Source organism: Anomaloglossus baeobatrachus, chromosome 5 (genome assembly GCF_048569485.1).
Source record: "Anomaloglossus baeobatrachus isolate aAnoBae1 chromosome 5, aAnoBae1.hap1, whole genome shotgun sequence".
NCBI lineage: Eukaryota > Metazoa > Chordata > Amphibia > Anura > Aromobatidae > Anomaloglossus > Anomaloglossus baeobatrachus.
Genome location: NC_134357.1, coordinates 228,576,804 through 228,604,252, shown reverse-complemented (window position 1 = coordinate 228,604,252; position 27,449 = coordinate 228,576,804). Strand labels below are relative to the sequence as shown.

Genomic DNA, 27,449 nt, shown 5'->3' with positions numbered 1-27,449 from the left:
TACCACACAGGATAGGATTAGATACATAGCCGTGCAGACAGTATCACACAGGAGAGGATTAGATACACAGCCGTGCAGACAGTATCAGCGGTAGCAGCGGCGGTACTCACAGCAGCGCAGGCACGTACACACACACACACACACCAGCGGGCAGAGCGGAGGGAGGGGGTGTCATCGGAGATGGTAACGGAGGGGGGGGATGGGCAGCGGTAGCAGTAGCGGGGGCTGGGGAGAGCGGAGGGATGGGGTGTCATCGGAGACTAACGGGGAAGGGGAGGGGAGGGAGCCCGTACTCACATATGCCGGTGGTTGACACGGGTATAGTGGAGCAAACAGCATACGCTGTGAGCTCCACAATCATGTTGCTGATCTCCTCCCTCTGCTGTGATCTGGACAGCCCAGGGGGCAAGTCCAGGTCATAGCAGATGCCCACTGTAACGTAAATGATGAGGTCGGATCCCGACCACTGTTCTCTATGCACAGGGGCTGCCATAAAGGAGTAACTGTTGTTACACACACAGCAAATCCAGCATGGCCCCCAGTGCCTCCAGTAAAATTAGAATTAAATAAAATCTAAAGCTGCGATTTTCATTTTTTTATTAAAAATACTTGATTTCATAATCACTATTTTTAATACAAAAATAAAAAAACGTGACACCTTCCCTTTAAGGGAATGCTATTTAGTCATCAGATATTCTTGCATTTGTAAAGGTTTTTTTTTATTACAGGATCAGTTTCAAATGGACTATAAATATCAATCACTTAACGGATCCATTCTCCACAGACTCCCATGTTAAAAAACGTATTTGGCAGAAATATTTTTGCCACGGATAATTACAGCACATGTGAACTCAGCCTAAGTGGCATTATGCCTCTTCCAGGTCAGTGCTAAAACAAGCACTTTACTCCTTCATTCTACCAATCAGTGGGTATCTTAGACCTCTAATCGCTATCATCCGCAACTCGTCAGAATTAAAAGAAAAAACACTAGCCGCTCTTTACAGCTGTGCCTGAAAGTTTGGGAATCCTTTTTTCATGTTTCTGCATAACATTTACCTAAAACTACATAAGATTTTCACAGAGGTCCTAAAGGTGGATACAAATAATCAAATTAACAAATAAAAAAGAATAAAAAAATAGACACTGACATGTATAATAATAATAATAATAATAATAATAATAAAAATAAATAATGTCTTAAGGAAAATGGTCCAATATCACTTGTCTGAGGGGCAAACATGTCAGCCTTTGCTTTCAGTGTGACCTACTTTTGCAGCAATAGCTACCGTGTTTTCTGGCGCATCAGACGACTTTTTAACCCCTGAAAATCTTCTCAAAAGTCGGGGGTCATCTTATACGGCGGTGCACAGTGCTGCATGAGCCCATTGTTTAGTAATGCCCTCCTAACGGTCCCCTTTTTACACACTAACATTCTCACCTGTCCTCTGTTCCCGCGGTGCCTTCAGCTTCTTCTGCCAGACTGCAGGCCCATAGACCCCTCCACGATAGCGTCCTGTACACCCTGCCACCGCCGCTGCCGTCATGACTTTACTGCAGATGAATGCTTTGCAGTGCCGTAAAGCATTCAACTGCAGTAAAGCACTGATAGCGGCGGCAGCTCAGTGTACAGGACGCAATCATGGAGGGGTCTATGGGCCTGCGGTCCGCAAGATGCACCCCTCCATGATTGCGTCCCATACACGGAGCCGCTGCTGTCAGCGCTTTACTGCAGTTGAATGCTTTACGGCACAGCAAAGCATTTAACTGCAGTAAAGCCATGCCGGCGGACAGCAGCCCCATGCATTGGACGCTATCACTAGCTAGGGTTCAGGTAAAGACTTTGATGTGGCCATTCCTAAACTTTAAGGCAATTTTTTTTTTGTGGAACGACTTGTGTGCTTTGGTTGTCTTTCTGTATGACCAACAGTCTCTTGAGATTCAGTTCAGACATATATGTCCTCACATTTTTCTTTAGAATTTGCTGAGAAAATTCATAGATGGCGCATGGAATGAATGAATGATGGCGCAAACTGTTCTGGCCCAGATGAAGCAAAACAGGTCCAAACTATGGTACTTCCACTTTTTGTTTCACAGATGGCATAAGGATATATATATAACATAATGTGTGTTTTCAGTTCTCCAAACATAATAATTCTTATTAAAATAAAAAAGTTCTATTTTGGTCCCATCTGTCCACAAAACATTGTTCGCATATTCTTCTCATTTGTCCAGGTGATCTTTAACAAACTGAAAACAGACAGCACTGTTATTTTTGGAGGGCATAGGGTTTCTTCTTGCAATACTGCCATAAACGAAGGGAATTTTGTTTACTTACCGTAAATTCCTTTTCTTCTAGCTCCTATTGGGAGACCCAGACAATTGGGGTGTATAGCTTATGCCTCCGGAGGTCACACAAAGCATTACACTTAAAAGTGTAAACCCCTCCCCTCTGCCTATACACCCCCCCGTGCATCACGGGCTCCTCAGTTTTGGTGCAAAAGCAGGAAGGAGGAAACTTATAAATTGGTCTAAGGTAAATTCAATCCGAAGGATGTTCGGAGAACTTAAACCATGAACCAAAGAACAATTCAACATGAACAACATGTGTACACAAAAGAACAACAGCCCGAAGGGAACAGGGGCGGGTGCTGGGTCTCCCAATTGGAGCTAGAAGAAAAGGAATTTACGGTAAGTAAACAAAATTCCCTTCTTCTTTGTCGCTCCATTGGGAGACCCAGACAATTGGGACGTCCAAAAGCAGTCCCTGGGTGGGTAAAATAATACCCCGGTAATAGAGCCGAAAGACGGCCCCTTCCTACAGGTGGGCAACCGCCGCCTGGAGGACTCGCCTACCTAAGCTGGCATCTGCCGAAGCGTAGGTATGCACCTGATAGTGCTTCGTGAAAGTGTGCAGACTCGACCAGGTAGCCGCCTGACACACCTGCTGAGCCGTAGCCTGGTGCCGCAATGCCCAGGACGCACCCACGGCTCTGGTAGAATGGGCTTTCAGTCCTGAAGGAACCGGAAGGCCAGAAGAACGGTAGGCTTCAAGAATTGGTTCCTTGATCCACCGAGCCAAGGTTGACTTGGAAGCCTGCGACCCTTTGCGCTGGCCAGCGACAAGGACAAAGAGCGCATCCGAGCGGCGCAGGGGCGCCGTACGAGAAATGTAGAGCCGGAGTGCTCTCACAAGATCTAACAAGTGCAAATCCTTTTCACATTGGTGAACTGGATGAGGACAAAAAGAAGGTAAGGAGATATCCTGATTGAGATGAAAAGGGGATACCACCTTCGGGAGAAATTCCGGAACCGGACGCAGAACCACCTTGTCCTGGTGAAACACCAGGAAGGGAGCTTTGCATGACAGTGCAGCTAGCTCAGACACTCTGCGAAGTGATGTGACTGCCACTAGGAAGACCACCTTCTGCGAGAGGCGAGAAGAAGGGAATTTTGTTACTTACCGTAAATTCCTTTTCTTCTAGCTCCTATTGGGAGACCCAGACGATTGGGTGTATAGCACTGCCTCCGGAGGCCACACAAAGCAATTACACTAAAAAGTGTAAGGCCCCTCCCCTTCTGGCTATACACCCCCAGTGGGATCACTGGCTCACCAGTTTTAGTGCAAAAGCAAGAAGGAGGAAAGCCAATAACTGGTTTAAACAAATTCACTCCGAAGTAACCTCGGAGAACTGAAAACCGTTCAACATGAACAACATGTGTACCCGAAAAACAACCAAAAATCCCGAAGGACAACAGGGCGGGTGCTGGGTCTCCCAATAGGAGCTAGAAGAAAAGGAATTTACGGTAAGTAACAAAATTCCCTTCTTCTTCGGCGCTCCATTGGGAGACCCAGACGATTGGGACGTCCAAAAGCTGTCCCTGGGTGGGTAAAGAATACCTCATGTTAGAGCTGCAAGATAGCCCTCCCCCTATATGGAGGCAACTGCCGCCTGCAGGACTCTTCTACCTAGGCTGGCGTCCGCCGAAGCGTAGGTATGCACCTGATAATATTTGGTGAAAGTGTGCAGACTCGACCAGGTAGCTGCCTGGCACACCTGTTGAGCCGTAGCCTGGTGTCGCAATGCCCAGGACGCACCCACGGCTCTGGTAGAATGGGCCTTCAGCCCTGATGGAACCGGAAGCCCAGCAGAACGGTAGGCTTCAAGAATTGGTTCTTTGATCCATCGAGCCAGGGTGGCTTTGGAAGCCTGCGACCCTTTGCGCTTGCCAGCGACAAGGACAAAGAGTGCATCCGAGCGGCGCAGGGGCGCCGTGCGGGAAATGTAGATTCTGAGTGCTCTCACCAGATCTAACAAATGTAAATCCTTCTCATACCGATGAACTGCATGAGGACAAAACGAAGGCAAAGAGATATCCTGATTAAGATGAAAAGAGGATACCACCTTCGGGAGAAACTCCTGAATGGGGCGCAGCACTACCTTGTCCTGGTGGAAGACCAGGAAGGGAGCCTTGCATGATAGCGCTGCCAGCTCAGACACTCTCCGAAGAGATGTGATCGCTACCAGAAAAACCACTTTCTGTGATAGTCTAGAAAGTGAAACCTCCCTCAGAGGCTCGAAGGGCGGCTTCTGGAGGGCAACTAGTACCCTGTTCAGATCACATGGATCTAACGGCCGCTTGTACGGGGGTACGATATGGCAAACCCCCTGTAGGAACGTGCGCACCTTAGGAAGGCGTGCCAAACGCCTCTGAAAAAAGACGGATAGCGCCGAGACCTGACCTTTAAGGGAGCCGAGCGACAAACCTTTTTCTAACCCAGATTGCAGGAAAGAAAGAAAGGTAGACAATGCAAATGGCCAGGGAGACACTCCCTGAGCAGAGCACCAGGATAAGAATATCCTCCACGTTCTGTGGTAGATCTTAGCGGACGTGGGCTTCCTGTCTCATGGTGGCAACGACCCCTTGGGATAATCCTGAAGACGCTAGGATCCAGGACTCAATGGCCACACAGTCAGGTTCAGGGCCGCAGAATTCCGATGGAAAAACGGCCCTTGGGACAGTAAGTCTGGTCGGTCTGGTAGTGCCCACGGTTGGCCGACCGTGAGCTGCCACAGATCCGGATACCACGCCCTCCTCGGCCAGTCTGGAGCGACGAGTATGACGCGGCTGCAATCGGATCTGATCTTGCGTAGCACTCTGGGCAAGAGTGCCAGAGGTGGAAACACATAAGGGAGCCGGAACTGCGACCAATCTTGCACTAGGGCGTCTGCCGCCAGCGCTCTTTGATCGCGAGACCGTGCCATGAAGGTTGGGACCTTGTTGTTGTGCCGGGACGCCATGAGGTCGACGTCCGGCCTTCCCCATCGGCGACAGATTTCCTGAAAGGCGTCTGGGTGAAGGGACCATTCCCCTGCGTCCATGCCCTGGCGACTGAGGAAGTCTGCTTCCCAGTTTTCTACGCCGGGGATGTGAACTGCGGATATGGTGGAGGCCGTGGCTTCCACCCACATCAGAATCCGACGGACTTCCTGGAAGGCTTGCCGACTGCGTGTCCCCCCTTGGTGGTTGATGTATGCCACCGCTTAGGAGTTGTCAGACTGAATTCGGATCTGCCTTCCTTCCAGCCACTGCTGGAAGGCTAGTAGGGCAAGATACACTGCTCTGATTTCCAGAACATTGATCTGAAGGGTGGACTCCTGCTGAGTCCACGTACCCTGAGCCCTGTGGTGGAGAAAAACTGCTCCCCACCCTGACAGACTCGCGTCTGTCGTGACCACCGCCCAAGACGGTGGTAGGAAGGATCTTCCCTGTGATAATGAGGTGGGAAGAAGCCACCACTGCAGAGAGTCCTTGGCCGTCTGGGAAAAGGAGACTTTCCTGTCCAGGGATTTTGACTTCCCGTCCCATTGGCGGAGAATGTCCAATTGAAGTGGGCGCAGATGAAACTGCGCAAACGGAACCGCCTCCATTGCCGCCACCATCTTCCCGAGGAAGTGCATGAGGCGTCTTAAGGAGTGCGACTGATCTTGAAGGAGAGCCTGCACCCCAGTCTGTAGAGACCGCTGCTTGTCCAGCGGAAGCTTCACTATCGCTGAGAGAGTATGAAACTCCATGCCAAGATACGTTAGTGACTGGGTCGGTGACAGATTTGACTTTGAGAAGTTGATGATCCACCCGAACGTCTGGAGAGTCTCCAGTGCAACAGTCAAGCTGAGTTGGCATGCCTCTTGAGAGGGTGCCTTGACCAGTAGATCGTCCAAGTAAGGGATCACAGAGTGTCCCTGAGAGTGCAAGACTGCTACCACTGCCGCCATGATCTTAGTGAACACTCGTGGGGCTGTCGCGAGACCAAATGGCAGAGCTACGAACTGAAGATGGTCGTCTCCTATCACGAAGCGTAGAAAGCGTTGGTGCTCTGTAGCAATCGGCACGTGGAGATAAGCATCCTTGATGTCTATTGATGCTAGGAAATCTCCTTGAGACATTGAGGCAATGACTGAGCGGAGGGATTCCATCCGGAACCGCCTGGCGTTCACATGCTTGTTGAGCAGTTTTAGGTCCAGAACAGGACGGAATGAGCCGTCCTTTTTTGGCACCACAAAGAGATTGGAGTAAAAACCTTGACCTTGTTCCTGAAGAGGAACAGGGACCACCACTCCATCTGCTCTTAGAGAAGTCACCGCCTGCAGAAGGGCATCTGCTCGGTGGGGATGTGGGGAAGTTCTGAAGAACCGAGGCGGAGGCCGAGAACTGAACTCTATCCTGTACCCGTGAGACAAAATGTCTGTTACCCACCGGTCTTTGACCTGTGGCAGCCAAATGTCGCAAAAGCGGGAGAGCCTGCCACCGACCGAGGATGCGGAGGGAGGCGGCCGAAAGTCATGAGGCAGCCGCCTTGGAAGCGGTACCTGCGGTTGCTTTCTTGGGGCGTGAGTGAGCCCGCCAGGAATCAGAGCTCCTTTGCTCTTTCTGAGTCCCTTTGGACGAGGAGAATTGGGGCTTGCCCGAGCCTCGAAAGGACCGAAACTTTGACTGCCACTTCCTCTGTGGAGGTTTGCTTGATCTGGGCTGGGGTAAGGAGGAGTCCTTACCTTTGGACTGTTTAATGATTTCCGCCAATTGCTCACCAAACAGTCTGTCTCCAGATAATGGCAAGCTGGTTAAACATTTTTTAGAAGCAGAATCTGCTTTCCATTCCTTTAACCACAAGGCCCTGCGCAAAACTACAGAGTTGGCGGATGCCATTGAGGTACGGCTCGTAGAGTCCAGTACCGCATTGATAGCGTAGGTCGCAAACGCAGACATTTGCGTAGTTAGGGACGCCACTTGCGGCACTGCTGGACGTATGAGAGAGTCCACTTGTGCCAGACCAGCTGAAATAGCTTGGAGCGCCCACACGGCCGCGAATGCTGGAGCAAACGACGCGCCGATAGCTTCATAGACAGATTTCAACCAAAGGTCCATCTGTCTGTCATTGGCATCTTTAAGTGAAGCCCCATCCTCCACTGCAACTATGGATCTAGCTGCAAGCCTGGATATTGGAGGGTCCACTTTTGGACACTGGGTCCAGCGTTTGACCACGTCAGGGGGAAAAGGATAACGTGTATCCTTAAGGCGTTTAGAAAAACGCTTGTCCGGATAAGTATTGTGTTTCTGGATGGATTCTCTGAAGTCAGAGTGGTCCAGAAAAGTACTCAATTTACGCTTGGGATACAGGAAATGGAATTTCTCCTGCTGTGCAGCTGCCTCCTCTGCAGAAGGGGCTGGGGGAGAAATATCCAACAGCCTATTGATGGCCGCTATAAGGTCATTTACCATGGCGTCACCATCTGGCGTATCCAAATTGAGTGCGGCGTCAGGACAAGACTCCTGATCACCCACCTCTGAACCATCATATAGGGACCCTTCTCGCTGAGACCCTGATCCGCGTGATGACGTGGAGGGTCTCTCCCAGCGAGCTCGCTTAGGCGGACTGGGACTGTCATCGGAGTCAGAGCCCTCAGCCTGTGATGCCTGGGACCCCCTTGAAGTACGGATTAGTTCCAACTGAGGGGGACCGGGGAACATAGACACAGCAGTGTCTATGGTCTGAGCAACTGGCCTGGACTGCAAGGTCTCCAGGATTTTTGTCATAGTCACAGACATTTTATCAGCAAAGACTGCAAATTCTGTCCCCGTCACCGGGGCAGGGTTCACAGGCGTCTCTGCCTGGGCTACCACCACAATAGGCTCTGGCTGACGAAGTGCCACTGGGACTGAACATTGCACACAATGAGAGTCGTTGGAGCCTGCTGGTAGATTAGCCCCACATGCTGTACAAGCAGTGTATACAGCCCGTGCCTTGGCGTTTTGCGGATGACATGCTGTTGTCTCCTCAAAGCAATATAGGGTGTACAGCCAAGAAGCGACCTTACAGTGCAGTATATAAATATATCTGGTACAGCGAAAAATATAACACTGTGGCACTAGTGGGGCCGCACGTATGTGCTGCTTACCGCCCGCTTAGCGCGGGTGTGTGGTCGCCAGAAACCCCTAGCCTGGGTCCCCCAGAGCCTGCGTCCGTTCTCCAGCCAGACTGCATGTGTATAATGGCTGCCGGCGTCCTGGGGAGCTGCAAGCCTGGGGGCGGGCCTAGGGCGTGCACAGAGAAAAAGCGCGAAGCCTGTGTCCTACTGTGCTCAGTGAGAGGGCTGGAGCATGTAAATCGTGCTCCAGCCCTCGGCGCTGCCGATTGAACAACGTCTCTCCCCTACCCTGATTGACAGGGTGGGGGGCGTTAACGAAGCGGAGCTAGGCCGCAGAAAACCGGGGACTAAAGTTAGAAGCGCCGCCGCCGTAAAAGCGCGGTCGGCGCGTCCCCGGCGCACTACAAGTCGCAGCTGCGCCGCCGCTCCAGGGGCGGTCGGCGCGGCGATCCACACACATAAAGTCCCCCAGTAATCTGCGGGGACTATAAGCCCAGCGCACAGCGCTACAGTCCCCGGCGCACTAGCACACCCAGCAAGCCTGGGGTGTGCGTGGCCTGCCATACGGGGACACAGAGTACCTGAAAGTTGCAGGGCCTTGTCCCTGAACGGCACTCCCGCTCCACATCCAGCAGGTTCTATGGGTCTGTGGATGGAGCCCGGCCTCAGGGCTTGGTGGCCGGTAAGATCCCACTTCCTCAGAGCCCCTCAGGGGGATGGGGAAGGAAAACAGCATGTGGGCTCCAGCCTCCGTACCCGCAATGGGTACCTCAACCTTACAAACCACAAGTGGGGTAAGAAGGGAGCATGCTGGGGGCCCCATATGGGCCCTCTTTTCTTCCATCCGATATAGTCAGCAGCTACTGCTGACTAAACAGTGGAGCTATGCGTGGATGTCTGACCTCCTTCGCACAAAGCAGAAAACTGGTGAGCCAGTGATCCCACTGGGGGTGTATAGCCAGAAGGGGAGGGGCCTTACACTTTTTAGTGTAATTGCTTTGTGTGGCCTCCGGAGGCAGTGCTATACACCCAATCGTCTGGGTCTCCCAATGGAGCGCCGAAGAAAGAGAAATATCTCTCATTGGCTCGAAAGGTGGTTTCTGAAGAGCCATTAGCACCCTGTTCAGATCCCAGGGTTCTAGCGGGCGCTTGTAAGGGGGGACTATGTGGCAAACCCCCTGCAGGAACGTGCGTACTTGCGGAAGCCTTGCTAGACGCTTTTGAAAAAATACAGAGAGCGCCGAGACTTGTCCCTTAAGAGAGCCGAGAGACAGCCCCTTTTCCATTCCGGATTGAAGGAAAGACAGAAAAGTGGGCAAGGCAAATGGCCATGGAATAAAACCCTGATCAGAGCACCAGGATAAGAAGATCCTCCACGTCCTGTGGTAGATCTTGGCTGACGTTGGTTTCCTGGCCTGTCTCATAGTGGCAATGACCTCTTGAGATAACCCTGAAGACGCTAGGATCCAGGACTCAATGGCCACACAGTCAGGTTGAGGGCCGCAGAATTCAGATGGAAAAATGGCCCTTGAGACAGCAAGTCTGGACGGTCTGGTAGTGCCCACGGTTGACCCACCGTGAGATGCCACAGATCCGGGTACCACGACCTCCTTGGCCAGTCTGGGGCGACGAGGAGGGCGCGGCGGCAGTCGGACCTGATCTTGCGTAACACTCTGGGCAGCAGTGCCAGAGGAGGAAAGACATAAGGCAGTCGAAACTGCGACCAATCCTGAACTAAAGCGTCTGCCGCCAGAGCTCTGTGATCTTGAGACCGTGCCATGAACGCCGGGACCTTGTTGTTGTGCCGGGACGCCATTAGGTCGACGTCCGGCTTCCCCCAGCGGCAACAGATCTCTTGAAACACGTCCTGGTGAAGAGACCATTCCCCTGCCTCCATGCCCTGGCGACTGAGAAAGTCCGCTTCCCAGTTTTCCACGCCCGGGATGTGAACTGCAGAGATGGTGGAGGCTGTGGCTTCCACCCACAGCAGAATCCGCCGAACTTCCTGGAAGGCTTGCCGACTGCGCGTGCCGCCTTGGTGGTTGATGTATGCCACCGCCGTGGCGTTGTCCGACTGAATTCGGATCTGCCTGCCTTCCAGCCACGGCTGGAACGCCTTCAGGGCTAGATACACTGCCCTTATCTCCAGAACATTGATCTGAAGGGAGGACTCTGGCTGAGTCCAGGTACCCTGAGCCCTGTGGTGGAGGAAGACCGCTCCCCACCCTGACAGACTCGCGTCCGTCGTGACCACAGCCCAGGATTTCCACTGAAGGGATGCCTTGGCTGCCCGAGAAAGGGAGACGTTCCTGTCGAGGGACGTCGATTTCCTGTCCCATTTGCGGAGAATGTCCCATTGAAGAGGACGCAGATGAAACTGTGCAAATGGAACTGCCTCCATTGCTGCCACCATCTTCCCTAGGAAGTGCATGAGGCGTCTCAAGGGGTGCGACTGGGCTCGGAGGAGAGATCGCACCCCTGTCTGTAGTGATCGTTGTTTGTCCAGCGGAAGTTTCACTATCGCTGGGAGAGTGTGAAACTCCATCCCGAGATATGTCAGCGATTGTGACGGTGTCAGTTTTGACTTTGGGAAATTGATGATCCACCCGAACCTCTGGATTGTCTCCAGAGCAATGTTCAGGCTGTGTTGGCATGCCACCCGAGAGGGGGCCCTGACAAGAAGATCGTCCAAGTAAGGGATCACTGAGTGTCCCTGAGAGTGTAGGACTGCAACCACTGTTGCCATGACCTTGGTGAAGACCCGTGGGGCTGTTGCCAGGCCGAAAGGCAGTGCCACGAACTGAAGGTGTTCGTCCCCGATGGCGAAACGCAGGAAGCGCTGATGCTCTGGTGCAATCGGCACGTGGAGATAAGCATCCTTGATGTCGATTGAGGCTAGGAAGTCTCCTTGGGACATCGAGGCGATGGCGGAGCGGAGAGATTCCATCCGGAATCGTCTGGTTTTCACGTGTTTGTTGAGCAGTTTGAGGTCCATGACGGGACGGAAAGATCCGTCCTTTTTTGGTACGACAAACAAGTTGGAGTAAAAACCGTGACCCCATTGCTGAAGGGGAACGGGGATAACTACTCCTTCTGCCTTCAGAGAGTTCACCGCCTGAAGAAGAGCATCGGCTCGCTCGGGGGGCGGAGATGTTCTGAAGAAACGAATCGGAGGACGAGAATTGAACTCTATCCTGTAACCGTGAGACAGAATGTCTCTCACCCATCGGTCTTGGACATGTGGGAACCAGGCGTCGCAAAAGCGGGAGAGCCTGCCACCGACCGAGGATGCGGTTTGGGGAGTCCGCAAGTCATGAGGAGGCCGCTTTGGGTGCGGTTCCTCCGGCGGTCTTTTTAGGACGTGCCTTAGACCGCCATGAATCAGAGTTCCTCTGATCCTTTTGAGGCCTGTTGGACGAGGAGAATTGAGACCTGCCTGAGGGCCGAAAGGACCGAAACCTCGATTGTACCTTCCGTTGTTGAGGTCTGTTAGGTTTGGACTGGGGTAAGGACGAGTCCTTACCCTTGGATTGTTTAATGATTTCATCCAATTGCTCGCCAAACAGGCGGTCGCCAGAAAACGACAAACCGGTTAAAAACTTCTTGGAAGCAGAGTCTGCCTTCCATTCACGTAGCCACATGGCCCTGCGGACTGCCACTGAATTGGCGGATGCTACCGCTGTACGGCTCGCAGAGTCTAGTACCGCATTCATGGCGTAGGACGCAAACGCCGACGCCTGAGAGGTTAATGACACAACCTGCGGAGTCGCGGCTCGTGTGAGTGCATTAATCTCAGACTGACAAGCTGAGATAGCTTGTAGTGCCCATACGGCAGCAAATGCCGGAGCAAAGGACGCGCCGATAGCCTCATAGATGGATTTCATCAGGAGCTCTATCTGCCTGTCAGTGGCATCCTTGAGTGATGCACCATCTGCCACTGCAACTATGGATCTGGCCGCCAGTCTAGAGACTGGAGGATCCACCTTGGGACACTGGGCCCAACCCTTGACTACGTCAGGGGGGAAGGGATAACGTGTGTCATGAAGTCGCTTAGTAAAGCGCTTATCCGGAAAAGCTCGGTGCTTCTGGACTGCGTCTTTGAAGTCGGAGTGATCAAGAAACGCACTCCGTGTACGTTTGGGAAACCTAAAATGAAATTTCTCCTGCTGAGAAGCTGACTCCTCAATCGGAAGGGGTGGAGGAGAAAGATCTAACACCTGATTGATTGACGCTATAAGGTCGTTTACTATGGCGTCCCCTTCAGGCGTATCAAGGTTGAGCGCGGCGTCAGGATCAGAGTCCTGATCTGCCGCATCTGCTTCATCCTCCAGAGAGTCCTCATGCTGAGACCCTGAGCAGTGTGATGAAGTCGAGGGAAGCTCCCAGCGACCCCGCTTAGCCGGTCTGGGACTGCGGTCCGTGTCGGAGTCCTCACCTTGGGACCTATGAGTTGACCCAGGAGCTCTTTGCTGCTCCGACCGAGGGGGGCATGGGGGCAATGAATCAACAGTGCCCGGGGCCTGTGTTACAGGTCTGAACTGCAAAGCTTCCAGTATCTTAGCAGACCATCTATCCATAGACTCAGAAAGTTTGTCAGCAAATACTGCAAACTCTGTCCCTGTCACCTGGACAGTGGGGGCCGGAGGTTCCACCTGGGCCGGGGGTCCCACCAGTGGCTGAGACTCCGGCTGAGTGAGTGTCACAGGGGCCGAGCATTGCACACAATGAGGGTAGGTGGAACCTGCAGGAAGCATTGCCGCACATGAGGTACAGGTTGCAAAGTAAGCCTGTGCTTTGGTACCCTTGCTTTTTGCAGACGACATGCTGTTTCTCCTCTTAGAATAATCAGTGAGGGTATATAGCCAAACGCGAACAGTGAGGCCGTACAGAGTAAATGTATACACTATAAGCATATAAATATACAATTCGGCACCCAGGGGGACCAGCACCTAGTAACAGGTGCGGCTTACCGACCGCTCCCAGCGGTTGTGTGACCACCAGATCCCTGCCTGGGCCTCCCAGAGCTGTGAGCTCAGTTGTCTCCCCTCTGAAGTTCTCCAGCGTCTTGTAGCAATGGCTGCCGGCGTTCAGAGAGGAGGAGGGGGCCGTGGGCGTGCCTGTAAAAGTGCGGGAATCTGGTGCCCCATGGTGCTCAGTGAGGGGGGAGGAGGATACAAAGTATGCTCCTGCCCTCAGCGCTGACGTCCAGTGCAGCGTCCCGCCCTTACCCCTGACTGGCAGGCCCGGGGGCGGGAATATGCGGCACTAGGCCGCAAAAGCCGGGGACTAAAGTTATAAGCGCGGCCGGCAAACAAGCGCGGCCAGCGCGGTAGTCCCGGCGCACTAACACACCCAGCAGCTGCTGCAGTGTCTATTACCCAGGCGCACTATGCGCCGTCCCCAAGGGGACACAGAGTACCTCAGAGTCGCAGGGCCTTGTCCCTGATGATACCCGGCTCCTGTCCAGCAGATTCCCCCAGGGGCTGCGGAGGGAGCGCGGTCCCAGCGCCTGGTGACCGGTCAGGATCCCACTTCACCCAGAGCCCCTAAGGGATGGGGAAGGAAAACAGCATGTGGCTCCTGCCTATTTACCCACAATGGGTACCTCAACCTTAACAGCACCGCCGACCCGAGTGGGGTGAGAAGGGAGCATGCTGGGGGCCCTGTATGGGCCCACTTTTCTTCCATCCGATATAGTCAGCAGCTGCTGCTGACTAAAATGTGGAGCTTGCGTGGATGTGTGCCTCCTTCCACAAAGCAATAAAACTGAGGAGCCCGTGATGCACGGGGGGGTGTATAGGCAGAGAGGAGGGGTTTACACTTTTAAGTGTAATGCTTTGTGTGACCTCCGGAGGCATAAGCTATACACCCAATTGTCTGGGTCTCCCAATGGAGCGACAAAGAAACCTTTGTTTTTCCATGTTCTCAAGATAATTGGACTCCTGAACATTATTTTAGTGCTTAGAGGTTATCTTGGGATCCTTGGTAATCTCACAGACTGTTACATGAATTGCTTTTGGAGTCACCTTTGTTAATCGACCATTATTGGGGAGGAAAAAAGGTTCTTGAATTTCCTACATTTGTCTGACTTTGGATTAGTGCAGTCTAAACTCTAGAGATGCTTTTGTAACCTTTTCAAGCCCGATGACCATCATCAACAACTCTGAGGTCCTCCAAAATCTGATTGTGCCATTATACACTTCCACAAATGTGTTGTGAAGATCAGTCTTTGACAGATTCACGTTCTTTAAATAAAACAGCTTGGAACAGACTAATTTCACCTTTAAATTATCTGCTAATGCTAAAAGTTCACCTACATAGACAATCACAGACTTGGGATATTGGATCATTTTCCTCAAAAAAAAAAAAAAGAATCTAATATTTGACACATTAGTTAGATTTGGGTCTCTATGTAATTTTAGGACCAACAATTGATAATAGTTTTAGGTCAACCGTATTTAAAAATATGGATAATTATGGAGGGTTTACAAACTTTCAAGCACCACTGTCTTTTTAGTCATAGATTACGGTGTAATTAATGGAAAAAAAAAAAAACTACCTTCTCAATGGTAACAAGAGTTTGGCGTCTTTTGTCACGCACTTGTTTCTCTCGGTTTTCCTGTTACGCAAAAAAAAAATATTTACTTAGCATTGTGACAGCATATTTACGATGTCTGTAGGGGTGAAAAATTAAGCATAGCTTACCTCTTCATCAGAGCGATGGGTGGCCACAGCATCAATCATCTTTCGTGGGTTGTTCACACTGGAAACTGTCAGCTTTCCGAGAGAGCCTTCAAACTGTACTACGCATTCAAAACAATGCCTTGTGTTATTTTTCTTAAATGGGAATCTGTCAGCAGGATTGCGCTTTATAAACTGAAGCAATATAATATAAAACAAGGAAGCCTGATGTATCCCATACTGTAGTTTTCATAGAACACCTGTTTTGTCTGATGTAGCGGAGGTAAGTCTTCTGCTCTGTGTAGAACCTCGCCCATACCCTTGATTGGCAGCTTCTTGTGTACACTGTGCATTGTGAGCAAGCTGCTGATCAGTGGTTGGGGCAGGGTTACACAAGATTAGCTGGTCTGCTCTGTGCCAGAGATGTAGTCCAGCAGTGTTAAGGCCCAGTCACACACAACGACTTACCAGCGATCCCGAAAATGATGCGACCTGATAGGGAGCGCAGGTAAGTCGCTGGGAGGTCGCTGGTGAGATGTCACACAGTCAGATCTTACCAGCGATGCAGGAATGATACAGGTCCCAGTAGCCACCTGTATAACGATCTCAGCAGTCACTGTGACCCTGTCACACAGTGTCAAACACAGCGATGTGTCCTGCCCAGCAGGACATCGCCTTTAAAGAAAATGGCCTGGACCATTCTGCAACGACTAGAGATCTCACAGCAGGGGCCTGGTCGCTGGAAGATGTCACACATATCAAGATCGCTAACGGGATTGCTACTGCGTCATAGAAACCGTGACTCAGCTGCGATCTCGCTAGCGATCTCGTTATGTGTGACGGTGCCTTTACCCTCCTGCTGATGAAATAGTGTTTACATTGAAACTGCAAACCGACAGCCTAGTAAGTGATGCATCCCTAGAATCAGGATCTTGTGCCTTATAGTGGCATACTATAAATAGATTAAATAGTAGTGCTTCTTATTGCATTTTTTTGCAGAGTTTTGGCAAATAAAGACCCACTATCCTGCCATTATATTTTTTTTTTCTCTATAGTTTTTACAGATTGGGTTAATTTATTTCATACGTTTTCGTAGATCGGACATTTTTGAACACATTGATATCAAATAAATATATATTTTTTACATTTCTTTATCATTAACTGGGGAAAAAAGAGAATTTTGTTACTTACCGTAAATTCTTTTTCTTATAGTTCCGTATTGGGAGACCCAGACCATGGGTGTTTAGCTTCTGCCTCCGGAGGACACACAAAGTACTACACTAAAAAGTGTAGCTCCTCCCTCTGAGCTTATACACCCCCTGGTAGCCAGTCCTAGCCAGTTTAGTGCAAAAGCTGAAGGAGAATATCCACCCACAAGTAGAACCGAGTAAGAACCGGAACAACCGGAGACTCTGTCCACGACAACAGCCGGTGATAACACACGGAACAAGAAAATTGCCAACAGGCAACAGGGAGAGAGCTGGGTCTCCCAATACGGAACTATAAGAAAAAGAATTTACGGTAAGTAACAAAATTCTCTTTTTCTTTATCGTTCCTTTGGGAGACCCAGACCATGGGACGTTCCAAAGCTGTCCCTGGGTGGGAATAAACAGAAAAACTAAGAAGTAGGCGGAGCCTAACTTCACAAGTGGGCGACAGCCGCCTGAAGGATGCGTCTATCCAAGCTCGCATCTGCCGAAGCATGAGCATGCACTTGGTAGTGCTTCGAAAAGGTATGCAGGCTAGTCCAAGTGGCAGCCTGACAGACTTGTTGAGCCGTAGCCTGGTGCCTAAAAGCCCAAGAGGCACCGACAGCTCTGGTCGAGTGTGCTTTGATCCCCGGCAGGGGAGGCACCTGAGTGCTCTGGTAGGCGTCCGAAATGGTCGATCTAATCCAACGGGCCAAGGTCGGCTTAGAACCAGAGAGACCCTTGCGCCGCCCTGTGGTTAGCACAAAAAGAGAGGTGCACCGCCTAAGCGCAGCGGTGCGAGACACATAGATCCGGAGAGCACGCACCAGATCTAGAGTATGCAGCGCTTTCTCAAAGCGATGAACAGGGGCCGGACAGAAGGAAGGCAAGGAAATATCCTGGTTAAGGTGGAAGGGAGAGACCACCTTAGGAAGAAAGTCCGGGGTCGGACGGAGAACTACCTTGCCTTGGTGAAAAAACAAAAAAAGGTGACTCCGAGGAGAGCGCAGCCAAATCAGAGACTCTACTGAGAGAAGTTATGGCAACTAGAAAGGCCACCTTTTGAGAAAGACGATACAAAGAAACCTCCCTAAGGGGCTCGAAAGGGGGTTTCTGCAATACCGTAAGGACCAAGTTAAGGTCCCAGGGATCTAAGGGCCGCCGATAAGGCGGAATGATGTGAGACGCACCTTGCATGAAGGTGCGGACCTGAGCCAGCTGGGCGAGACGCCGCTGGAACAGCACTGATAGAGCTGAGACTTGTCCCTTGAGAGAGTTGAGGGACAGTCCTAGCTGCAGACCGGACTGTAAGGCTATGTGCCCACGCTGCGTATTTACCGAAAATCTGCAGCAGCGGCACTTCCAAGCCATTTCAATGGCATTTTGGAAATGCTGTGTCCATGCTGCGGATTTTTCCGCGGCGGATTTGCCGCGGATTTTGATCCGGAAAAATCTGCAGCATGTCAATTATTGTTGCGGATTTTGGTGCGGATTTTGGGTATAGAATGGGGAAAAGAAAAAAAAAATCCGCATCAAAATCCGCGGCAAATTCGCGGTAATCCGCAGTAAATCCGCGGCAAAAATAAGGTGCAGATTTGCCGCGAAAGTCGCGGATTTTCATGCAGAAAAATCCGCAGGTACATTCTACCGTGGACACATAGCCTAAAAAAGACAGTAGGGTCGGCAACGAGAATGGCTAAGGAGAATGGCCGGAAGAGCGACACCAGGACAGGAACATTTTCCAAGTCCTGTGATAGATCTTGACGGAGGAAGACTTACGGGCCCGAGTCATAGTGGAGATGACTTCAGGAGGAATACCAGAAGCCGTCAAAATCCAGGACTCAAGAGCCACGCCGTCAATTTGAGTGCCGCAGAATTCGGACGGAAAAACGGACCTTGCGAGAGCAGGTCTGGACGGTCCGGAAGATGCCACGGCATCTCCACGGACAGTTGGAGCAGGTCCGAATACCAAGCTCGCCTGGGCCAGTCCTGTGCAATGAGGATGACTCGACGGCCCTCCATTCTGATCTTGCGCAGGACTCTGGGCAAGAGAGCTAGAGGGGGAAACACGTAGGACAGAAGAAACTGGGACCAGTCTTGAACCAGAGCGTCCGCGGCGAAGGCCTGAGGATCGTGGGAGCGAGCCACGTAAACCGGAACCTTGTTGTTCCAGGCTGTGGCACCGCCAAGTTAGAGCAGACATCACAATGTGGATAGGTGCTCGGCTCAGGCAGCAGGAGCTTACATGCAGTGCATGCAGAATAAAGCTTTGGAGTCTTGCTCCTTGTGTGAGACATGCTGCTGGAGTGGGGGCTTTGCAGAGAATGAACCCCAGGGAGAATATACAGAGGTCCACAACCGGAGACCGGCTGTGGCTTACCAGACCGCTGAGCGCGGCCGGGAGGAGCCGAACCTGTCCCTCTGTATGAGTGACATGAGAGGGCAGGAAAATGAAACTAGGCCTCCGGCGAAGCCGGGGCCTAAATTTAAGCGGCGAGGCCGACAAGCAGGCACCATCGGCGCGGTTCTCAGGCAAAAGCTAGAGAACACGCCGGAAAAGTTAAATCACATACAGCATACTCTCCCCTTACAATAAAGAACTAGGACCCCCAACGTAAACGTCTCAGGTACTTAGCTGCTGAGACGCAGGGCCATGTCCCTGGGGATGAGTGCTCCGGTCCAACAGAATCCTCAAGGGGCTGTGGATGGAGACCGGACTCCTGCCAGGCATGGAGACCGTGCTGGCTCCCACTTCAAGCCAGAGCCCAGAAGGGATGGTGAAGGAGCGCGGCATGTAAGGCTGCAGCCTTGTAAATCAACCTTAACAACACCGCCGACACAGTGGGGTGAGAAGGGACATGTCGGGAGTTCAGACATGGACCCGCTTTTCTTCAAACTCTTTCCAAAAGTCAAACAAATCAGATGAGAATGCATGTGTGGATGTATGCCTCCTGACACAAAGCAATAAACTGGCTAGGACTGGCTACCAGGGGGTGTATAAGCTCAGAGGGAGGAGCTACACTTTTAAGTGTAGTACTTTGTGTGTCCTCCAGAGGCAGAAGCTAAACACCCATGGTCTGGGTCTCCCAAAGGAACGATAAAGAAAGGGAGGGGATTAGAATTCGTATATCTCTTATCTTGATTACATTATTGTTAAACTTTTTTCTTTACTTTTTCCTTTGTTAGTCCCTCTAGGGTTTGTCTAATCACTTTAACTATACACAGTAATTCTACAGTACTGCCACAGGCTGGCCGTCACTGAGTAGATCACATCACAGGCACAGAGACATTGACCGGATCCCGTGTCATAGCAACTCACCGGCAATCGCATCGCAGGGAAGCCTATGGCTGTCTGAAGTAACTTCTGGCCCTTCTCATAATGCTTAAATTACACTGTCAGCAATTGACAATGACATTTAAAAGGTTAAAGGGAATATGTCACCAGGTTTTTGCCACCTAATCTGAGAGCAGCATAATGTAGGGGCACAGATCCTAATTCCATCAGTGTGTCACTTACTGGGCTACTTAAAGTAGTTTTGATAAAAATCACTCATTAGTCAGCAGTAGATTATCATTAGAAGACTACTTGGCGTGCTACCAGGTAAGTCCAGTATATTCATGAGCTCTGTATTACTGCAAGATCTTCAGCAGAGAAAACAATGATTTTATCAAAAAGGAAAGCAAACTGCTTAGTAAGTGACACATCGCTGGAATCAGGGTCTCTGTCTCTACATTATGCTGCTCTCAGATGGGGTAGCAAAAACCTGGTGACAGATTCCCTGTAACACCAGTGATCAATGGGCCATCCAATTGCTGCCGATAGAGGCAGATGCCAGCTACATCATACAGCTGCCATGTGCAATATGATTTGGACTCTGCGTCTGAGCCTGCTCCAAAGACACGCTCCATAACTGCTACATCCATCATTGGGTATTAAATGGTTAATCAATAAGTCTATTTTCTGATGACATTCCCTTTACAGAGTTAAAGAACTCAATTTGTCAGTTTGCACAAGAAAACGGTGGTGAAACCGTCACAAACTGTAATCTTGGAGTTTTTATTCCAGGTCCACAAACCTTTTAATAACTTGGGCGTATCGTTGTGTTAGGGGCATTGCCTAGCACATTCATCATAACATATTGCACAAAAATGGTGACAATTTTAGCAGAAATGTACTGCAATTCAGGACAGGAGTATATTTAGGTCTCTGGTGCACAACAGCTTAAAGATGTGCCCCATTGAAAAAGACAAGCACATCTTAAAGAATTTGACAAATATTTCTCCGGTGGGCTCTACATCAAGAATGGTGACTAAAATGCCTGTCTGGATGAATTGGCCCCACAAACTATGTGGGCTTTCTTCATCTTAAATGCTCACCTGGCTTGTAGGCGTGCTCTAGCTTGGCTACTTGCGGTGTAATCAGTTTAGTTCGTTCCTTCTTGGGACCCTCACTCGGCCTGTCTTGACTGGATGAAAGCTTTTCCAGCTTCTCAAAGTAATTCTAGATTTCACAAAAAAAGTCAGATTAAAACCCTCTACAAACAAGGTACATCTGTTCACTATCGGCAGGAACTGGGAAAAAAAAAATCAGGTGTTACGTTACGCATTCACTTTCTAAATTTTGCAGTGCATCTACCCCTGCTGTAGAGGAGCCTACAATATAAGTGTGCTGGAGGCCTACATGTGGCAAACACTGCTTATGTGCACTTAGCTTTTCCCAAAGTATACTGTAACACTACCTATAGGTGACCATTCACCAGACTGAGACTGACATGTCTCCTCAGCTTATAGAGACATCGTGCTTTTCCAGAGCCTTTGGGTTATCAGTAATGTAAAAGCACCCTATATTTCCAATGACAGATGATGGAAATGAGTGGAGACTTTTTTTTTTTTTTTTTTTTTAAGGAAGCAGTTGAAGCTTTTATTGGAAACATTTTACATTACATGACATTTTGGACCACATTTATCCTGTGCTCTTCACTAAGCACTGACATTGAAAGCCCTGACAGATCCATTCACTATAATGAGTAAAGCAGAGATACTCTGGAAACCTCTTAAAACTAGAAGTCCCAGAGAGGGGTCATTTTACATTTCTACCTTTGGAACCCAGAGACGGGTCGAATGACCTGAAGGATTTTAGCTAACATCCTATAATCACCGACTGACTTTTGTTCTGTAATTAAGGCCATTACTGTCGCACCACAGGAGGAGGTTGTTTTCCATTGAGTTTAGCCATTTATTTCTAGTTCGTTTGAACTAAGTCATTTGACCCTCTTTCGGGACTTCAGGGGAGGAGCTCGAAATTTCTGGGACTTCTAGTGTTAAAGAAGGAACTACCAAAATATTAAACATATATAAAAGGCCCACGAAACTCTAAAAAGAAAATGTAATCAACCCAATTTTTTTTTTTTTTAAAAGGCAAAAAGTACAATGACATCATTTACTTATTGAAAATTAACCAAAAGGTTAAATAGAACAACATAAGGACAAAATAGAAAAAAAGAAGGGAATTTTGTTTACTTACCGTAAATTCCTTTTCTTCTAGCTCCAATTGGGAGACCCAGACAATTGGGTGTATAGCTTCTGCCTCCGGAGGTCACACAAAGTATTACAAATAAAAGTGTAAAGCCCCTCCCCTTCTGCCTATACACCCCCCCGTGTATCACGGGCTCCTCAGTTTTGGTGCAAAAGCAGGAAGGAGGAAACTTATAATTTGGTCTAAAGTAATTCAATCCGAAGGAAGTTCGGAAAACTGAAAACCATTCAACATGAACAACATGTGTACACAAAGAACAACAGCCCGAAGGGAACAGGGGCGGGTGCTGGGTCTCCCAATTGGAGCTAGAAGAAAAGGAATTTACGGTAAGTAAACAAAATTCCCTTCTTCTTTGTCGCTCCATTGGGAGACCCAGACAATTGGGACGTCCAAAAGCAGTCCCTGGGTGGGTAAAATAATACCTCGTAATAGAGCCGTAAAACGGCCCCTTCCTACAGGTGGGCAACCACCGCCTGAAGGACTCGCCTACCTAGGCTGGCATCTGCCGAAGCATAGGTATGCACCTGATAGTGTTTCGTGAAAGTGTGCAGGCTCGACCAGGTAGCCGCCTGACACACCTGCTGAGCCGTAGCCTGGTGCCGCAAAGCCCAGGACGCACCCACGGCTCTGGTAGAATGGGCCTTCAGCCCTGAGGGAACCGGACGCCCAGAGGAACGGTAGGCTTCGAGAATTGGTTCCTTGATCCACCGAGCCAGGGTTCATTTGGAAGCCTGTGACCCTTTACGCTGGCCAGCGACAAGGACAAAGAGTGCATCCGAGCGGCGCAGGGGCGCCGTACGAGAAATGTAGAGTCTGAGTGCTCTCACCAGATCCAACAAGTGCAAATCCTTTTCACATTGGTGAACTGGATGTGGACAAAGAGAAGGTAAGGAGATATCCTGATTGAGATGAAAGGGGGATACCACCTTAGGGAGAAATTCCGGAACCGGACGCAGAACCACCATGTCCTGGTGAAACACCAGGAAAGGGGCTTTGCATGACAGCGCTGCTAGCTCAGACACTCTCCGAAGTGATGTGACTGCTACTAGGAAGACCACTTTCTGCGAAAGGCGTGAAAGAGAAATATCCTTCATTGGCTCAAAGGGTGGTTTCTGAAGAGCCATCAGCACCCTGTTCAGATCCCAGGGTTCTAACGGACGCTTGTAAGGAGGAACTATGTGACAAACCCCCTGCAGGAACGTGCGTACCTTTGGAAGTCTGGCTAGGCGCTTCTGGAAAAACACAGAGAGCGCTGAGACTTGTCCCTTAAGGGAACCGAGCGACAAACCCTTTTCCAATCCGGATTGAAGGAAGGAAAGAAAAGTGGGCAAGGCAAATGGCCAGGGAGTAAAACCCTGATCAGCGCACCAGGATAAGAATATTCTCCACGTCCTGTGGTAGATCTTGGCGGACGTTGGTTTCCTGGCCTGTCTCATAGTGGCAATGACCTCTTGAGATAACCCTGAAGATGCTAGGATCCAGGACTCAATGGCCACACAGTCAGGTTGAGGGCCGAAGAATTCAGATGGAAAAACGGCCCTTGAGACAGCAAGTCTGGTCGGTCTGGTAGTGCCCACGGTTGACCCACCGTGAGATGCCACAGATCCGGGTACCACGACCTCCTCGGCCAGTCTGGAGCGACGAGGATGGCGCGGCGGCAGTCTGACCTGATCTTGCGTAACACTCTGGGCAACAGTGCCAGAGGAGGAAACACATAAGGCAGTTGAAACTGCGACCAATCCTGAACTAATGCGTCTGCCGCCAGAGCTCTGTGATCTTGAGACCGTGCCATGAATGCCGGGACCTTGTTGTTGTGCCGGGAAGCCATTAGGTCGACGTCCGGCATCCCCCAGCGGCAACAGATCTCTTGAAATACGTCCGGGTGAAGGGACCATTCCCCTGCGTCCATGCCCTGGCGACTGAGAAAGTTTGCTTCCCAGTTTTCTACGCCCGGGATGTGAACTGCGGATATTGTGGATGCTGTGGCTTCCGCCCACAGCAGAATCCGCCGGACTTCCTGGAAGGCTTGCAGACTGCGTGTGCCGCCTTGGTGGTTGATGTATGCCACCGCTGTGGAGTTGTCCGACTGAATTCGGATCTGTTTGCCTTCCAGCCACGGCTGGAACGCTTTTAGGGCAAGATACACTGCCCTTATCTCCAGAACATTGATCTGCAGGGAGGACTCTGGCTGAGTCCAGGTACCCTGGGCCCTGTGGTGGAGAAAGACCGCTCCCCACCCTGACAGGCTCGCGTCCGTCGTGACCACCGCCCAGGATGGTGGTAGGAAGGATTTCCCCTTCGACAATGAAGTGGGAAGAAGCCACCACCGAAGAGAGGCTTTGGCTGCCTGAGAAAGGGAGACGTTCCTGTCGAGGGACGTCGACTTCCTGTCCCACTTGCGGAGAATGTCCCATTGAAGTGGACGCAGATGAAACTGCGCAAAAGGAACTGCCTCCATTGCTGCCACCATCTTCCCTAGGAAGTGCATGAGGCGCCTCAAGGGGTGTGACTGGCCTTGAAGGAGAGATTGCACCCCTGTCTGTAGTGAACGCTGTTTGTCCAGCGGAAGCTTCACTATCGCTGGAAGAGTATGAAACTCCATGCCAAGATATGTCAGTGATTGGGCCGGTGTCAGATTGGATTTTGTGAAATTGATGATCCACCCGAATCTCTGAAGAGTCTCCAGAGCAATGTCCAGGCTGTGTTGGCATGCCACTCGGGAGGGTGCCTTGACAAGCAGATCGTCTAAGTAAGGGATCACCGAGTGTCCCTGAGAGTGTAGGACTGCTACAACTGCTGCCATGACCTTGGTGAAGACCCGTGGTGCTGTCGCCAGGCCGAAAGGCAGTGCCACGAACTGAAGGTGTTCGTCCCCTATGGCGAAACGCAGGAAGCGCTGATGCTCTGGTGTAATCGGTACGTGGAGATAAGCATCTTTGATGTCGATTGATGCTAGGAAATCTCCTTGGGACATTGAGGCGATGACGGAGCGGAGCGATTCCATCCGGAACCGCCTGGTTTTCACGTGTTTGTTGAGCAGTTTTAGGTCCAGAACAGGACGGAAAGATCCGTCCTTTTTTGGCACCACAAACAAGTTGGAGTAAAAACCGTGACCCTGTTGCTGAAGAGGAACAGGGATCACCACTCCTTCTGCCTTCAGAGTGCACACTGCCTGAAGAAGAGCATCGGCTCGCTCGGGGGGCGGAGATGTTCTGAAGAAACGAGTCGGAGGACGAGAGCTGAGCTCTATCCTGTAACCGTGAGACAGAATGTCTCTCACCCAACGGTCTTGTACCTGTGGCAACCAGGCGTCGCAAAAGCGGGAGAGCCTGCCACCGACCGAGGATGCGGAGTGAAGAGGCCGAAAGTCATGAGGAGGCCACTTTGGGAGCGGTTCCTCCGGCGGTCTTTTTAGGACGTGACTTAGACCGCCATGAATCGGAGTTCGTCTGACCCTTCTGTAGCCTGTTGGACGAGGAGAATTGAGACCTGCCCGCGGGCCGAAAGGACCGAAACCTCGATTGTACCTTCCGTTGTTGAGGTCTTTTTGGTTTGGACTGGGGTAAGGATGAGTCCTTTCCCTTGGATTGTTTAATGATTTCATCCAATCGCTCACCAAACAGGCGGTCGCCAGAAAATGGCAACCCGGTTAAGAACTTTTTGGAAGCAGAGTCTGCCTTCCATTCACGTAGCCACATGGCCCTGCGGACTGCCACCGAATTGGCGGATGCTACCGCCGTACGGCTCGTAGAGTCCAGGACAGCATTAATGGCGTAGGACGCAAACGCCGACGCCTGAGAGGTTAATGACACCACCTGCGGAGCAGAGGCACGTGTGAATGCATTAATCTGCGAGTGACAAGCTGAGATAGCTTGGAGCGCCCATACGGCTGCGAATGCCGGAGCAAAGGACGCGCCGATAGCCTCATAGATGGATTTCAACCAGAGCTCCATCTGTCTGTCAGTGGCATCTTTGAGTGAAGCCCCATCTTCCACTGCAACTATGGATCTAGCCGCCAGTCTGGAGACTGGAGGATCCACCTTGGGACACTGAGCCCAACCCTTGACAACGTCAGGGGGGGAAGGGATAACGTGTGTCCTTAAGGCGCTTAGAAAAGCGCTTATCTGGACAAGCTCGGTGTTTCTGGACTGCCTCTCTGAAATCGGAGTGATCCAGGAACATACTCATTGTACGCTTGGGAAACCTAAAACGGAATTTCTCCTGCTGAGAAGCTGACTCCTCAATTGGAGGAGCTGGGGGAGAAAGATCCAACACCTGATTGATGGACGCTATAAGGTCGTTCACTATGGCGTCCCCTTCTGGTGTATCTAGGTTGAGAGCGGCTTCAGGATCAGAGTCCTGATCTTCCCCCTCCGCTTCATCCTCTAGAGAGTCCTCCTGCTGAGACCCTGAGCAGTGTGATGAAGTCGAGGGAAGCTCACAGCGACCCCGCTTAGGCGGTCTGGGACTGCGGCCCGTGTCAGAGACCTCACCTTGGGACCTATGAGTCACCCCAGGAGCACTTTGCTGCTCCAACCGAGGGGGGCCTGGGGTCAATGATTCAACAGTGCCTGGGGCCTGTGTTACAGGTCTGGACTGCAAAGCTTCTAGTATCTTAGCAGACCATTTATCCATAGTCTCAGAAAGTTTGTCAGCGAATACTGCAAACTCCGTCCCTGTCACCTGGACAGTGGCAGCCGGTGTTTCTACCTGGGCCGAGGGTCCCACTATTGGCTGAGGCTCCGGCTGAGTAAGTACCATAGGTGCCGAGCATTGCACACAATGAGGGTAGGTGGAACCTGCAGGTAGCATAGCCGCACATGAGGTACAGGTTGCAAAGTAAGCCTGTGCTTTGGCACCCTTGCTATTTGCAGACGACATGCTGTTGTCTCCTCTGAGTACAATCCGGGAGGGTATATAGCCAAAAACCAACAGTGCGACCGTACAGAGTAAATGTATAGCATATAAACCTATATATATATATACACACTTCGGCACCCAGGGGGGCCAGCACCTAGAAACAGGTGCGGCTTACCGACCGCCCAAAGCGGTTGTGTGACCACCAGATTCCCTGCCTGGATCTCCCAGAGCCGTTTGTCTCTCCTCTCTAGCTTCAGAAGTGCTGACAGGAATGGCTGCCAGCGTTCTGTGAGGAGGAGGGGGCCGTGGGCGTGCCCAAGAAAGTGCGGGAATCTGGTGTCCCACTGCGCTCAGTGAGGGGGGAGGAGGATACAAAGTATGCTCCAGCCCTCAGCGCTGACGTCCAGTGCAGCGTCCCTCCCTTCCCCTGACTGACAGGCCCGGGGGCGGGAATATGCGGTACTAGGCCGCAAAAGCCGGGGACTAAAGTTATAAGCGCGGCCGGCAAACAAGCGCGGTCAGCGCGGTAGTCCCGGCGCACTAACACACCCAGCAGTGCTGCAGCGTGTATGACACAAGCGCTCCGTGCGCCGTCCCCAAGGGGACACAGAGTACCTCACAGTAGCAGGGCCTTGTCCCTGACGATACCCAGCTCCTGTCCAGCAGATTCCCCAGGGGCTGCGGAGGGAGCACGGTCCCAGTGCCTGGAGACCGATTAGGATCCCACTTCACCCAGAGCCCTTAAGGGATGGGGAA

At 51.1% G+C, this 27,449-nt stretch overlaps 1 protein-coding gene across 1 annotated transcript in view; it reads right to left on the bottom strand.

The window, feature by feature from the left end:
• The window catches only part of PATL1 (PAT1 homolog 1, processing body mRNA decay factor), a 230,223-nt gene that overhangs the window by 64,845 nt on the left and 137,929 nt on the right, over nucleotides 1-27,449 (bottom strand). Inside the window, exons 11-13 of the mRNA XM_075349144.1 lie at nucleotides 20,675-20,798; nucleotides 15,132-15,229; nucleotides 14,986-15,045 (exon numbers count right to left, since the gene is read on the bottom strand). Coding sequence (XP_075205259.1) covers nucleotides 14,986-15,045; nucleotides 15,132-15,229; nucleotides 20,675-20,798 — 282 coding nt within the window. The remainder of the gene's footprint in view (nucleotides 1-14,985; nucleotides 15,046-15,131; nucleotides 15,230-20,674; nucleotides 20,799-27,449) is intronic.